Raw genomic sequence first — 15,121 nt, 5'->3', positions numbered from 1 at the left:
CTAAATGAGTGTCAGGCAACACAGCCATTACACCAACCGCTGGTTCCTACATTTTTATTTGATTTTTTAAATGGGGTTAAGGGTATTCTCTTTTTTCATAGAAATATTTTAATTAACTATATTTATTTGTTTGTTTGTTTTAATTTGACCAGAGAGGGACAGAATGAGAAACAGAGAAGGAAAGTAAGAAAGTAAGTCTTCAGGTTCAGGACTCAAAATCGGGCCCAACATTTTTAGTTTTTAAAGCCTACATTGAATTGCATTATACATATACTTGACACATCATAGTATTTTACAGTTGCTCAGTATATTATATAGAAGACATACTAGATTTGGGAGTCAGAAGTTATGGGCTTTGCCAGTAACAAGTTAGTGACTTGTTAAACACTAACATAGCAAAGCATAACAACTGCAAAATACAAAAACTGAGCAAGATCAGCATTTCTCAAACTATGTTCAGCTGAATTCTAATGCCATAACATGCTGATTAAAGAAATGAGTCTATGGTCAAAATATAGAAGACAGACTAGATTTGGGAGTCAGAAGTTATGGGCTTTGCCAGTAACAAGTTAGTGACTTGTTAAACACTAACATAGCAAAGCATAACAACTGCAAAATACAAAAACTGAGCAAGATCAGCATTTCTCAAACTATGTTCAGCTGAATTCTAATGCCATAACATGCTGATTAAAGAAATGAGTCTATGGTCAAATAAACTTGGAAAATGCTTCACACTGATAAAAGCATGAAACTAAATCTTAACAAATGATCCACATTAACACATTAATCGTGTTAATAAGTTCTGAAGGAAATAAGCCAGTTTCACTCTAATAGCATTTCCCAATCCATGGGCTCATGGAGCTCTTTTATTCTCAGAACACCTACAAAACAGCCTATCCCAGTGAGCCCTGTATCACAGGAAGGACAGACTTTGGGAAGTGCTGATAGAATGATGTCTAAAGTATCTATCCAAGACTTTCAGAATGCTTCCACTCTGCAAGAAGGTTATACTAGGTTAACGATTAAGAAATAATTTCTCTCAGCCCTCTCTTATTGGAAGAATAAATTAACGCTAGCTTTCTGAAGGGCTGACAAAAATGTACCCAAGTTTCAAACATGGCACATACCCTTTGACCAATAATCTCGCTTCTGAGATTCTTCCCTTCTAGGAAAGAATCAGACTAATGAGTAAAGATAGTATTTATAAGGACATTCAATGCACCAGTTTATAACTGGAAAAAGAAAATAACCAGGAGACCAGCAGGTAGCATGTTGGTTAAGGTGCTGGACTCCCATATGGCCAACCACAGTTCAAGTCCAAGACCTACTGGCTTGAAACTCACACTGGGCACATGTGTATGCATGCCAAAATCCCAAGAGGAGAATGGAGGAGAAGGGACTGCAGCATGACCATCCTCCTGGGGAGAAGGAGGGATATATTACTTTCTGTCTCTCTGGCAAGTGCATGTGCCCTATAGCAAAAATCTCTTTAATTGACTAAATTATAATATTTTCAAATAATAGAACAAAATAGCATGTAAAATGTGATCCTCTACATATAAAACTTCCTACTTATACATGCCTACAAATTGTCTGAAAGGATTCTTACCATTGATAAAAATGTTAACATTTCACACTTATTTATAAAAACAGACAGAAAAGAGTAAAGAGCCAAAGAAGTAACACCATGATGTGGAGAAATTGGAATCTTGAGTATTGCCAGTATGAACATAAAGTTTGCAGTTGCTATGGAATACAGTATGGTGGTTCCTCAAAAAATTAAACACCAAATTACCATTTGATTCAGCAATTTCACATCTGGGTATATACACAAAAGAATCAAAAAGCAGTGACTCAAACCAACATTTACATCAATGTCAACAACAGCTAAAAAAATGAAACAAAACAACCAAATGACAGATGAAGAGATAAATAAAATGTGGTGTATATACACAATGGAATATGTATTAGAAAGGAAATCCTGAACCATAACACGGATGCACTTTGAAGACATATGCTAAGTGAAATCAGACACAGAAGGACAAATATTTTATGATTCCACTTACATGAAATACCTAGAGCAGTCAGATTCATAAAGACAGAAAAACAGAATAGTGGTTACAGGTACTGGGGGAGGGAGAAATGAAGGAATGGAGGCTGTTGCTCAGTGAGTACAGAGTTTCAACATGGGAAGATGAAAACATTCTAGAGACAGAAAGTGATGATGGCTACACTAACAATGCACACGAGGGGCTGCAGGTGACATGGTGGTTCAAGTGTTGGATCCCACCAACTGCACAGTGCACAGACCCAGAGGTTTTTTTTGTTGTTGTTTTTTTTGTTGTTGTTTTTTTTAAGGGTTTTTGCTATAGGGCACATGCGCTCGCCAGAAAGACAGAGAAAGACAGAGACAGAAAGCAAGAAATCATCCCCCAGGGGGGATGGCCACGCCACAATCCCTTCTCTTCCATTCTCCTCTTGGGATCTTGGGCACGTATGCACACATGCCCGGTGTGAGTTTAAGCCGCCAGGTCCAGGACTCGAACTGCAGTTGACTACTGGGAGTCCAGCGACATAGCCATTACGCTAACTGCTGATCCCCCTAGACCCAGAGGTTTGAAAAACAAGGCAGGCACGCATGTATGCATGCCCAAAATCCTGAGAGGAAAATGGAAAGGGGATTGCAGTGTGGCCATCCCCCCCAGGGGTGATTTCTCACTTTCCCCCCTTTGTCTGTCTCTCAGACACTCTACAGCAAAAATTTTAAAACTTTACAAAACAAAACAATGTAAATGTAGGACTCCCAGGTGGCATGGTAGTTAAGGAGGCTGGATCTTACATGGCCACCTATGTGGTTCAAGTACTAGATCTGGTGGTGCTAGGTGCGTGTGTGTGTGAATGCCCAAGATCCAGAGAGGAGATTGGAGGAGAAAGAACCACAGTGTGATCATTGCCCCTGGGGAACGCGTTCTCACTCTCTCTCTCTGTTTCTCTCCAGCAATCACATGTACAAATTAAAAAACAATGTAAATGTACTTAATGCCACTAAACTGTATACTTAAAAATCATTAAAATGGTAAATTTTGTTATGCATATTTTATCACAATAAAAAGTAAATAAGTGTTTTAAATATTAACACTGATTATCTCTAGGTAGAGTGATTACAGACAATTTTTATTTTTTAATTTTTGCTATAGGGAGAGTACAGAGAAAGACGGAGAGAGAGAAAGAAAGAGGGAAAGTAAGAAAGCGGTCCCATGGGGTACAGGCATGCTGCAATCCCTTCTACATTTTCCTCTTGGGAATTTGGGCACACATGCACATGCATCCTGTGTATTTTTCAAGCCATCAAATCTGGAACTCAAAGTACATATTCTGCCATGTGAGTTCCACCATGCCATCAACTGGCCCCAATTTTTTACTTTTAAATGTATTGTTTTCTATATTGACTGATTTCTTCCCTCTGCCTCTGTCACCATTGCCTAGCTTTTCTTTTTATTAAATTGCAAAAGGGCACATGGATTTGTGAGAGAGAGAGAGAGAGAGAGGGAGGGAGGAGGAGGAGAGAGCATCCCCTCAATGGAGCCTGTTTATAGCAAACTGCCAGCTGAGATTCAAACCACGGCAAGCATGTGAGATTCCACCTCCCTTAACCACTAAGCTAGGAGCCACGCCCTCCCAGCTAAAAAAAAACCTCAGTGGACAGGTTTTATCTTTACAATCATAAAAAATAACTTCAGAGGCAAAATCATTCCCTATGTAGAAGCCATCCTGTGAGTTTAAGAGACTGGCCAGTTCATCTCCACAGTGCTGGGATACTGGGCTATCCGAGAGGAACTGGACCCCACACGGCAACTGTGGTTTGAATTCCTGGCCCAGTCAGTCTGGAAAATGCCAGTCATGCACAGGTGCTCATCTCTCTCTCTTACTTTCATATGTGCACACACATCTTCCATCATTAACAAAGCAAAAAATGTCTTAAAACAATAAATAATAAGAGGCCTTTAACTCACCTGTAGCCTGACAGAACAAACCACAGTCAAAAACAAAACTGATCGCACTGAGGGTATCTCAATCACTCAAAAATATTTACTGACTGTTGATGGGCCAGCTTCTGTGTTAAGTACTAGAATGCGCACGTTGGCTCTGTTGATTTCATGTGCATTTCAAAATTCCCATATTTGTTATGATTTCTAGTTTACAGATAAGGAAATTTGAGTATTTTTTCTAATGATGTTCAGAGATATAAAAGATATATACTATTATAAAACTTAATTAAAGCAATATTATTTGCATTTATTTTTAAAATAAAGGTATGTGTCTATCACTCTATGTACATAATGGAAAAACAGACACCCAAAATGTGAAGAGTAGTGCTCTCTGAACAGAAGAATCAAAGGCGATTTATATTTCCTAGATAAGTGTTTATCTGTAATTCTTAATATTTTATCATTGCAAATGCACTCCTTTAGTGTGAAAAAGATTTACAATGCTGTATCCCAAAAGGTTCTACAATATGTGAAAGCTAGTACATTATCATCATGTAGACATCCCTCTAACTTCCTTTTTATTTTTTTTAATTATTTATTTAGCTTTTATTATTATTACTATTATTATTATTACTATAAAATTATTTATTTAGCTTTTATTATTATTATTACTATTATTATTATTACTATTATTTAATTTGACCAGAGAGGGACAGTGTGAGATAAAGAGAGAAAAAAAGGGGAAAGTGAGAGAGCAAGTTGCCAGGTCCAGGACTTGAATCACGGTTGGCCATGTGGGAATCCAGCACCCTTAACTACCATGCCACCTGCTGGCCTCAACATCCCTCTAACTTCTTATGGAATCAAATTACAACTTTAGATCACTACCACAAAATCATTGGGAAGAGAAGTTACCACGTGGAATTCTACTTACATTCTCTCTTTTCCTTTTTTCCTTTCTTTCCCTTGGAAGAAGAGGATGACCGAGACGATGCCGCAGAGTGGGCTCCGGACGAGTGCTGAGAGGTCGCATCCACAGAGGAGAGGTCGTGGGCAGGCTTTCGGCTAGAATGGTCCTCCTGAATGCCTAGATCGCTACCACCAATGCTGTCAAAGAGCAAAGTTTAAAAAAGTCTTACAACACATCTAAGAATAAAGATATTTAAAAATAAGCTTAATGACGAGGACAATATAAACTACAGGTTTGATGGCTTCTACTTTACTTTTTTTCTTACTATAAAAAGTCTGAATTGTTCCCTGTGCTTCAATTTATTACTGAGAAGACTCTCAGGTGAGTTACTTTCTGAAATGAAACCAATAAAAACTAATACTTCACATACATCAGACAAAAAATATAATGTTGGATGCCAGAAAATATCCAGTAATTTATAACTGAATATTTCTACTAATTCAACAAATTTCTATAAGAGCACCTAATAAATTAGGAGGATTATAATTTCTGGTATGTGAAGAAAATGATACTGAATATGAGTAATTACAGACTAATTTGTATATTAACAAAATTTAGCAAGGAAATTCTCTCCAGCAAAGTCTGATTTGCTTAATATGTGACTCTCTACAAACAACCTCTGTACTTCAGTTTCCACTCTGTGATAGGAATAACGATACTTATCACATCAGGATATAAAAATAAGTTAATGCAGATAAAGTCCTTAAGTTCCCTCAGTGTTTTCACATTAAGTACTCAGTAAATATTAGATGTTATAATCATCATAAGTATTTTTCACAGCTTTATAAAATTCTAGATGTTCTCATCATAAAAAAAATTACTTATTACTTGGTACCCTGTATCAAGTATCTACTGGATCATCCTCAATTCCATCAGAGAAAAACATTTCTTAAGCTTCTTAAATTAGTATACCATGGTCTAATTTCCCAACAGTATTCTCCACTAGGGACTCAAAGATCAATTTAGCAACCTACAATCTGCTTACCATGGGCCAGATTCTGTTCTAAGGACTTTATATTTCACTGAATACTCATAAGAACTCTATGAGATAGGCAGGTATTATTATGTTTCCCATTTTACAGAGAAGGAAACTGAGGCAATAGATTGGTTAAGTAACATGAGCAAATACACGCAGTTAATAACCAGGGAGACAAGATTTAAACCCAGGCAATCTAAGTCTAGATCCAGAGTCCATGCTCTTAACTACTCTATAACGTTCCGCCTACGTATCTTTAAACAAGTCAATGTTGACTGATATTAAGACCACAGTTCTCATTTGCATATTTTTCTCACTTTTTAATTTTATTCCATATTATCAACACATCCTTACTTAAGTTCAAGAGCTGATCTTTTTTCTGTCAAAGTCCCACTCCCTGAAGAGGAAACAAAATCATCTTCATACGAAACACTGCTTAGAGGGGTTGTGATGGCATTCAGAGGTCGTGATGCTGATGTACCTCTGTTCAACCTATCTTCATATCCTGTCAAAAGTAGTAATTGAAGTATAGTTAATAAAAGTCAAAGAACTATAAACAAAGCATCCCACTATGTGAAGATTAACATGGATTTAAGGATATTTTAGTTTGCTTTAATTAGTGCTCCTGATCAATTTACCTTGGTATCTACCAATACATTTTAAACTTTTTACTAGAAAAAATTCCAAGCATACATAAAAAGAAAAAGCATAATAAAATCAATGCATCTGTCACGCAGCTTCAACCATGGTCAATATATGATCTAGTTTCCATCAAACCTCCATTTCCTCTTACTTACACTTCCCCCCAGATTATTTCAAATCCCCGATACCACATAACTTCAACAATAAATCTTTTTTAAAAAGAACTATTTCAAACCTCTATTTCCTCTTACTTACACTTCCCCCCCCCCAGATTATTTCAAATCCCCGATACCACATAACTTCAACAATAAATCTTTTTTAAAAAGAACTATTCTTATTTAATGTTATTTATTATTATTGTTACTATTTAATTTGACCGAAGAGAGACAGAGAGAGAGAGAGAAATTGAGAAAGCAAGCCATCAGGTCTTTGACTTGAACCACAGTCGGCCACAAGGGCCATGCCACCTGCTGGCCCCTCAACAATAAAACTTAATGAAAATCTAATAAAAGAACTTAAAAATATTTTTCTTTTCTTTTTTTTAAGTACTAGAGGGTGCATGGTGGACTGCCAGGTGGCGTGATGGTTAAGGCACTGGACACTCTCCCACACAGCCAACCACAGTTTGAGCCTCGGACGAGGTGGCTTGCTTTCTCACTTTCTCTCATGTGAGTCTTTTCTTTTCTTTTTTTTTTTTTTTTTTTTTGTAAACTGCTTGAGTTCCCTGTATGTTCTGGTTATCAGTCCCATATCTGAGGCATAGTTTGCAAATATATTCTCCCATTCTGAAGATTGTCAATTCACTATAATTATTGTTTCTTTTACTGTGCAGATGCTTTTTAACCTGATGTAATTCCACTTCTTCTATTTTGGGGATTACTTCCTGTGTTTTGCGGGTTTTATTTAAGAAGTCTTTGTTGACCCCAATGTCTCCAAGAGTTTCCCCAGTGTTTCCCACAACTAGTTCTATAGTTTGTGGTCTTAGTTGAGATGTTTCATGTATATAAAGGTATGGAGAGCAACTATGGATACCAGAAACAGTATGGCAAGAGGGTGGGAAATAGTGAGGGTGAGAGCGAAAAAACATGGGGGAAAAGAGAGAAAGAAAACATTTATGAAACACAAAATGGAAAATTATCTGTTAAAGATAATATGTATGGTAATATCTTGGGTTGAGCCAATATACATTGTATTATGGATGGGTAAGTTCGTTTTGTATGTTGTAATGATATACAGTGAATGGAGTAAGTTCGTTTTGTATGTTGTAATGACATACAGTGAATGGATGTAAAATAAATAAAAAGAAAATACTAGGTATACATTCCCAAATATTTTATATCAAAGTAAATCTACTCTTATTCAATCATACATGAAAAAAAGCAAGCAAGAAAGAAAAGAAAAACACTCTAGGCATGTGTGCGTGCACGCCCAAAATCCCAAGAGGAGAATGGAGAAAAAGGAACTGCAGTGCGGCCATGCCCCCCTGGGAAATGATTTCTCACTTGCTCTCTCAATCTTTCTCTGTCTCTCTCGAGCAAACATACATACCCTATTGTAAACTAAAGAAAATGAAATATACACAGTTTCTATGTAAGTATAGTAGCCCTCCACAATCCTGGGTCTGCATGTGCAAATTCAACCAACCATGGGTAGAAAATGTTCCAAAATTGCTTACATGTACTTTCTTCTGTCACAGATTTCCCTAAAAATACACTATAACAATTCATGTACATTTATATATATTAGGTATTATAAGTAATCTACAGATTAAAATACACAAGAGACTGTACTATACGTAGGTTATACTATGTGAAAATACTATAAATACCGTGATGTTTTATACAAGGGACTTAAGCATCCACAGATTTTGGTATTATGTGGGGGTCCTGGAATTAATCCTTCACAGAAACCAAGAAACACCTGAACATAATTATGGTCATAAAAAAAATGTAGTATACACTTTATAGATATATATCATCCAATCCTGAATTCCACTAAAATGGATCAAATTTAAACTACTAATAATTATCGCTTTATGACAATAACTAAAAAATCAATTGTAAAGGTTATATTATTTATACTCTAGTTGAAGCTTACGGAAAATTTAGAAAATGTCTAATATGGACAATAATTAGCCTGTATTATCTCATGAGTAATGAAAAATGTGCATTTAAGTGCATACCTTGTAAGGAAATAATGTCTTATGGTAACATACAAGTAACACAAGCCTTACTTATTTTTCTCACCTTTTCCATATAATTGATATGATTTTGTAAAAATATTGATGACACTATGTGGACTTCCCTTTGCCAATTCTTCCCATGGTCCTTTGTTTTGTGCATCACTTATGTGCCCAAAAATTGGCAAAAATTTTTCAGCTTCCTTCTGAAACTCTTTGATGGGTTCATAAGCATTTCTTTCTCCAGCACAAAATTCCTTTTCTTTTAAGATTTCTGCTACCTTCACAAAGGGCTGTCCATCCTGGCCTCCCTCTTCTTCGGAGAGACTTCCCTCACTAAGAAGAGGCCCTTCACTTACTGACTCTATGCTGGAACCTAGAGACAGTTTGGCTTTGTCTTGAGAACAGGCTTGCAAATCAGAGCTAGAAGAGTCAGTCTGCCTCTTACACAACTGGGCCAGCAGCCCTTCTGGTTTGGAACCAGGGGATCTCATTCTGAAGCTTGATATGGCACTCCGAGGTCTTATCATCTCAGGAAGCTTTTTAAATTCACTGAGGTTGCCTACACCAGGAAGATCATCATCAAAAGTCGCATGAGATACACAGGTTCCCAACATCTTTTGAATTCGAGCAGAGAAAACATCTTCAGTATCCTCCTTCACAGGTGGACTCACAGGTTTGGCCCAAGGTCCATCTTCTTGAGGTGCTCGCTGCACATCATACTCGGTGTTACATACTGACCCATAGTTAATGTTGGCGCCAGCTAATTTCTTAGCTTCACTTTCAATCCTGCTGGACAAAGAAGCAGCTGTTGCTTTCAAGGCTTCAATACGATCCAGTTTACTCTTATATTGGGTGGCACTAGGTTTTAACAAGGCATCTGGATGAGCAGCTGGTGAGGTCAGATATGGTTGAGGTGCAAAAGTTACTGGTCCCGAAGCCACATTATGATTCTTCCTGGTTGGTAAAAGAGATTCAAAATCCTTATGCAAAATTCCTACATGCTCTAGACTCAAGAGATGGGAGAGTAAATTTCCAGCTGTTCCAACAAGAGGCTGTGGTTGAGGATGCTGAACTCGTGGGCTCAATCTGTCAGGCTGCATCCATGTAGGTTCCAAGTCCTTTCTGGAAATGAAAGTCAAAATATGTTAGTTAACACAGCAACTCATAACTAAAGTGCTATTTTTTTAAATTTTGCTTTTGTTCTGATTATAAAAGTGATGCACAGGCGATGCCAAAAAAAAAAAAAGACAGAAATGATAAAGATCACTCATAACTACATAATCGAAAAGAGTCACTATTAATATCTCACTTAGAATTATATCCTACTGAGACCCTACAGAAGATGGTATAATGGTTATGTTGCCAGATTCTCACACAGTCAACCGCAGTTTAAGTGCCGGACCTGGCAGCTTAAAACTCACACCGGACATGTGTGAGTGTGAGTGCCCAAAATCCTGAGACGAGAATGGAGGAGAACCAACTGTGGCATGGCCATCCCCGCTGGGGGCGGTGATTATTCCAAACATAAAATAGAAGACAGGGTGTCCATACAGTCCAGAAACAGAATGATGATGTCCTAGACAACATTAGATACGTTCACCTAGTTTTCCTGTCTACTGACTCCCTGCATGTTAAGGGATACTACAGAGAGATTAAAGGCTAATGTCAACTCTTAAAATGGTCTTGAGAAGAATAGCATGAGGGTTTGTACTTGGTCTTGCCCATTAATTTTGGACAATGGATAAAGATACACTTACCAAATCTGCAGATAAGAGAAACCTAGGAAGCATAGTTAACCCAACAAATGACAAATTATGATTACAAATTATTTGTATAAGCTGCAACTTAGAAAAAACTAATAGATGGGGACCAGCAGTTGGCGTAATGGCTATGTTGCTTGGACTCCCATGTAGTTGACCACAGCTCGAATCTCGGACCCAGTGGCTTGAACTCATTCTGGGCATGCGTGCCCAAGATCCCGAGAGGAGAATGGAGGAGAAGGATTGCAGCATGGCCATCTCCCCTGAGGGGTGATGTCTCGCTTTCTATCTCTCTGTGTCTTTCTGGCAAGCGCACAGGCCCCATAGCAAAACCTCTCAAAAAATAAATAAATAAATAAATAAAATAATAGATTAATGTAATGTTCTATAATTAGGTTAAAAAAAAAATCAAGGGTCTGGTCCAGTAGTTAAGAGAGCTAAATCCCACATGACCATACACAGTTCGAATCCTGGCCTCGATAGCTTGAAAAACACACTAGGCATGTATGTGTGCATGCCAAAATGCTGATGGGAAGGACAAATGGTGGAAAAAGGATTGCGGCATGTTCACATACTAGAAGGGGGTGCTTCTCTCTTTCTCTCTGCCCCTTTCTCTGGCGAGTGCATGTACTTTCTGAAAATAAAACAGAAATAAAAACATCTGGGCCCAGAGTGGGGCGCAGTGGAAATACAACTGGACCCACATAGGAACGTCCCCAATTTGCCTCCTGGGGCCTTCCAGCGTGCTGGGCATAATACACACACCCACATTCCTGATCCAGGCTGGCTGAGGCTGGTGCTGGACCACAGCGTGAGGACTCTGTTGGGTTTTTTTTTCTCTCTCTCTCTTTCTCTTTATCTCATGGAAGAAATAAATAAACAAACTTTTAAAAATATCATCTGAAGCAAGGTACCTAAGCTGATAAGGGAATTTAAAGTGTGTCATGCAAGAGTTGGTTGGAAGTTAAATTATAGCAGTCTTTTATAATGAAGGGCTGGTTGCTAAGAATGAAATGACGGATGAGACTAGAGCATAGATTCTATGCCACGGAGTAGACTATTACAAATGCATGGTGTGAGGTCATTAGGGCCTGAACTAAGCTAGTCCTAAATACAAAGAAAGCTATAATGTAAAAGACACTGATGAGTACAAATCCAAGAAAGGTAGAGAGAAAGCACCCTTAACGGGGTCTTGACACACCATGACCCTCTCCTCTGGATCCTGGGCACCTGTGCACATGCCTAGTGTGTGTTTCAGGCTGATCAGGGCTCAATCACAGAGCTTTTAGCTCTGCAGAACACTAGCCTTACAGCTGCATCCAGAAACTGGCACCAAATATAGCTCTTGAAAGGTAAGACAGATGAACTAGAATGAGTCATAAGAAAAAAATTTTGAATAAAAATGAATACAGAAATGCTTTTAGAAAATTATTTAAGTATTTTAAAATACTAATTTCACTGCGATTAATTCATCCAACAAAATTTTACTGTGTGTTTAGTTCAAAAAGGGAAAAAGCATTTCCAACTGCAGATGGAACTGACATTACAATGGATTAAAAAAGTAGGGAAAATTTCTTTTTTTTTTTTAAGAGGTTTTTGCCATAGGACACGTGTGCTCGCCAGACAGACAGAGAGATACAGAGAGACAGAAAGCGAGAAATCACCCCCCAGGGGGGATGGCCACGCCGCAATCCCTTCTCCTCCATTCTCCTCTCAGGATCTTGGGCACGCACACACACGCGCCCGGTGTGAGTTTTAAGCCACCGGGTCCAGGACGCGAACTGCAGTCGACTACGTGGGAGTCTAGCGACATAGCCATTACGCGGACTGCTGGTCCCAAAGCAGGGAAAATTTCAACAGAGTAGGGAATACAGTAAGTACAGCTTTAGCACCCTTAGAAGATATTAGCCAGTACCTAAATAAACCTCTTTTTACCGTCTTGCTGACAAAGGTCAGTCAACAAAATTCACTGAGCATAGTCCATTGTACTAAATTTCATGAAAGAAAAGAACTTCAACCATCTTTCATTCTCTTTTACCTCGCAAGAGGTTGTGGAGGTTCTGACAATGACATGTCACTACTGGAAGATGCGCTTGGGGGACGTTCCTGTACTTTGTTTTCTTTGTCAGATTCTCCAGAGGGCTGATACCCTGGTCTGGCCTAAGAAAAGAGAACATCAAATAATCTGATTCCCATCATAAAGATATATTCAGGTAGCACATAAAGATAAATATTAAGTTATTTCAGTTTTATAAAGCTTGTAAAAAGTAGGGATTTTCTGCTCCTGGAATAAAAGCAATTCAAACTACTTTGCATTAAAAACAACCATTAGAATTAACAGCAAAAATTTTTTTCTTAAGACAATTTAAAATAGTTCACAATCTGAGATCAAATCAAATCCCTTCTTAGTCTTTGTTCATATGTTCACATTCCAATAGAGCTTCTTTTCCCTCTCTTTATATGACAGAAAGCACGTCCAACAAGGGCACTTAACTGTAATCACATAATTAGGAAGAAGTAATATCCTTTCTAAACTTCAGTTTTTTCACCTGGTAAGTGGAAATAAGATAGCACCTACTCTAATCAGGTTGTGAGGATTTACTGAAGCTTATCAAGCCTGTGAGTAGGGCCTTTAAAAGAGTATGTGGTATGTAGCACACAATCAATGTTATTATTCTTAAAAACATTAGCATGGGGCCAGCATGCAGCATGGTGGTTAGGGTGCTGGACTTCCACATGCCCGATCACGGTTCAAGTCCTGGACCTGGCAGCTTACTTTCTCACTTTGTCTCTCTCTGGTGAGTGCACATGTCCTATAGCAAATTAAAAAACAAGAATTATGTGTAATTAGATAAATCTTTTTTTTTTAAATTAGCACATTAAACTAGGCTATTCTCAATTTCAGCATGGATAACAAAACCAAATATTTTGTTAACATAAAACTTCATTTGCTCAATACTACAATAAAAATTAGGCAGGGATATCACTAATAACAGTGATGGGAGGAAGAGCAAAACTGTCACTGTAGGAAACCCTTAATTCAACTCTATTTCTAACATATTTGTCACATTACTCTTCATACACAATGAATTTCAAGAAAGCTCTTGATTATTATAAAGATCATCTCAGCCTATGTCTGAATGTTAGGAACAGTAAGGAATTTTTAAACACTATAGCAGATGAGCCCTTCCTACCATGAATGACCTCCCTTGGCATCTCTGTCAGCAGCGTTACCTGTGTCTCCTGTGTAACTTGTTGACGGGATGGCTCTTCAAGCAAAGTCTTTTCTAGTAGCAACTTTGAGTACGTTTCCTGTAGCCGCCTGGTTGCTGATGGCTCAGACACGGGCACGTTTTTTACTTTAGTAAAGGCTTCTTTCTGTTTCCGGTACAGCTCCTGCAGGCGTTTGTTCTTCTGCTCAGTAGCCTCCTTTTGGGCCTTCTTCTCTTCATTTTGCTTCCTCTTCCTTTCCTCCTGCTGTCGAACAATGTACTGGCGTACTTCATCTGTGTCATAGTGGCGCTTTTTGGATATTACAGGGGGATCTTCACTAGCTGTTATTTTGTCAGGTTTCCTTTTTACTGGGCTATGACTCCTAGGAGCTTGTACTGGCGCTGAGGACTTCTGGCTCTGTAATTCGCCAGTCTCCTGCCTTGCAGACTGAGCAGCAGAATCCAGCTGCAGGTCATCAAGGATGCCACGGATTTCAACAGGTAAAAAGTCCTTATTTAAGGCAGAATTTTCCTCCTGTTTGTTATCTGGAAGAGATGGAGCTAATTTCTTGACATTATTTTCAGACCAAGCTCTACTTCTTGAACGTTCAGAACTTCGTGGAAGATGTCTATGTGAAACATCCAACCTGGGATCAGATTCTGCTCTTCCAATATGACCCGCTGCAAAGTATGAGAAGTTAGTGATATGTTAAAGTTCTGTACTCGTTCCTAAGAATGTGGCACTAAGAAGAAAATTGGAAAATTCCACTTTATCTTAAACTCAAATGTAAATATCTTATAGTCATCTAAAGCAAATTATAAATGAATAATCCCCCTTTTTTTAGCAGTAAAAGAATCTCAATTTTTAAAAAAACTACTTGAGTTCTTTTTAAAAAATGTATTTTTGGGGACCAGCAGATGGTATAATGGTTACACTGCTGGACTCCCCTGTAGTCGACTGCAATTTGAGTCCCATACACAGAGGCTTAAAACTCACACCAGGCATATGTGCATGCATGCCCAAAATCCAGATAGGAGAATGGAGGAGAAGAGATTGTGGTGTGGTCTTCCTCCCTGGGGGAGGGTGGAAGGGGTGACTTCTCACTTTCTCTCTCCCACGGTCTTTCTGGTGAGTGCACGCCCCCTACAGCAAAATTCTCTTAAAAAAAAAAAAGTAACTTTCAATATTTCTGGAAAAAAAGTACAGATGAATAAGGTGAATGTTTAATTAACGTAACAATTTCTCATGTGACTTTTTAATGTTACTATGAAGGGACTTCAAAAAGTTTATGGAGGGGACCAGCAGTTAGCGTAATAGCTATGTCACTGGACTCCCACGTAGTCGACTGCGGTTCACGTCCCAGACCCGGTGGCTTAAAACTCACGCTGG

At 38.3% G+C, this 15,121-nt stretch overlaps 1 protein-coding gene across 2 annotated transcripts in view; it reads right to left on the bottom strand.

Annotated features, from left to right (window-relative positions):
- The window catches only part of CEP350 (centrosomal protein 350), a gene marked incomplete in the record, with an annotated part of 138,030 nt that overhangs the window by 86,993 nt on the left and 35,916 nt on the right, over positions 1 to 15,121 (bottom strand). For both annotated transcript variants that reach the window (XM_027767921.1, XM_027767922.1), the window contains 5 exon segments: positions 4,924 to 5,096; positions 6,290 to 6,440; positions 8,824 to 9,881; positions 12,558 to 12,679; positions 13,754 to 14,412. In XM_027767921.1, coding sequence (XP_027623722.1) covers positions 4,924 to 5,096; positions 6,290 to 6,440; positions 8,824 to 9,881; positions 12,558 to 12,679; positions 13,754 to 14,412 — 2,163 coding nt within the window.

Source organism: Tupaia chinensis, unplaced genomic scaffold (assembly GCF_000334495.1).
Source record: "Tupaia chinensis unplaced genomic scaffold, TupChi_1.0 Scaffold000074_1, whole genome shotgun sequence".
NCBI classification, from domain to species: Eukaryota; Metazoa; Chordata; class Mammalia; order Scandentia; family Tupaiidae; genus Tupaia; species Tupaia belangeri.
Note: the sequence above shows the minus strand (reverse complement) of the source record. Positions and strands in the feature narration are given on the sequence as shown.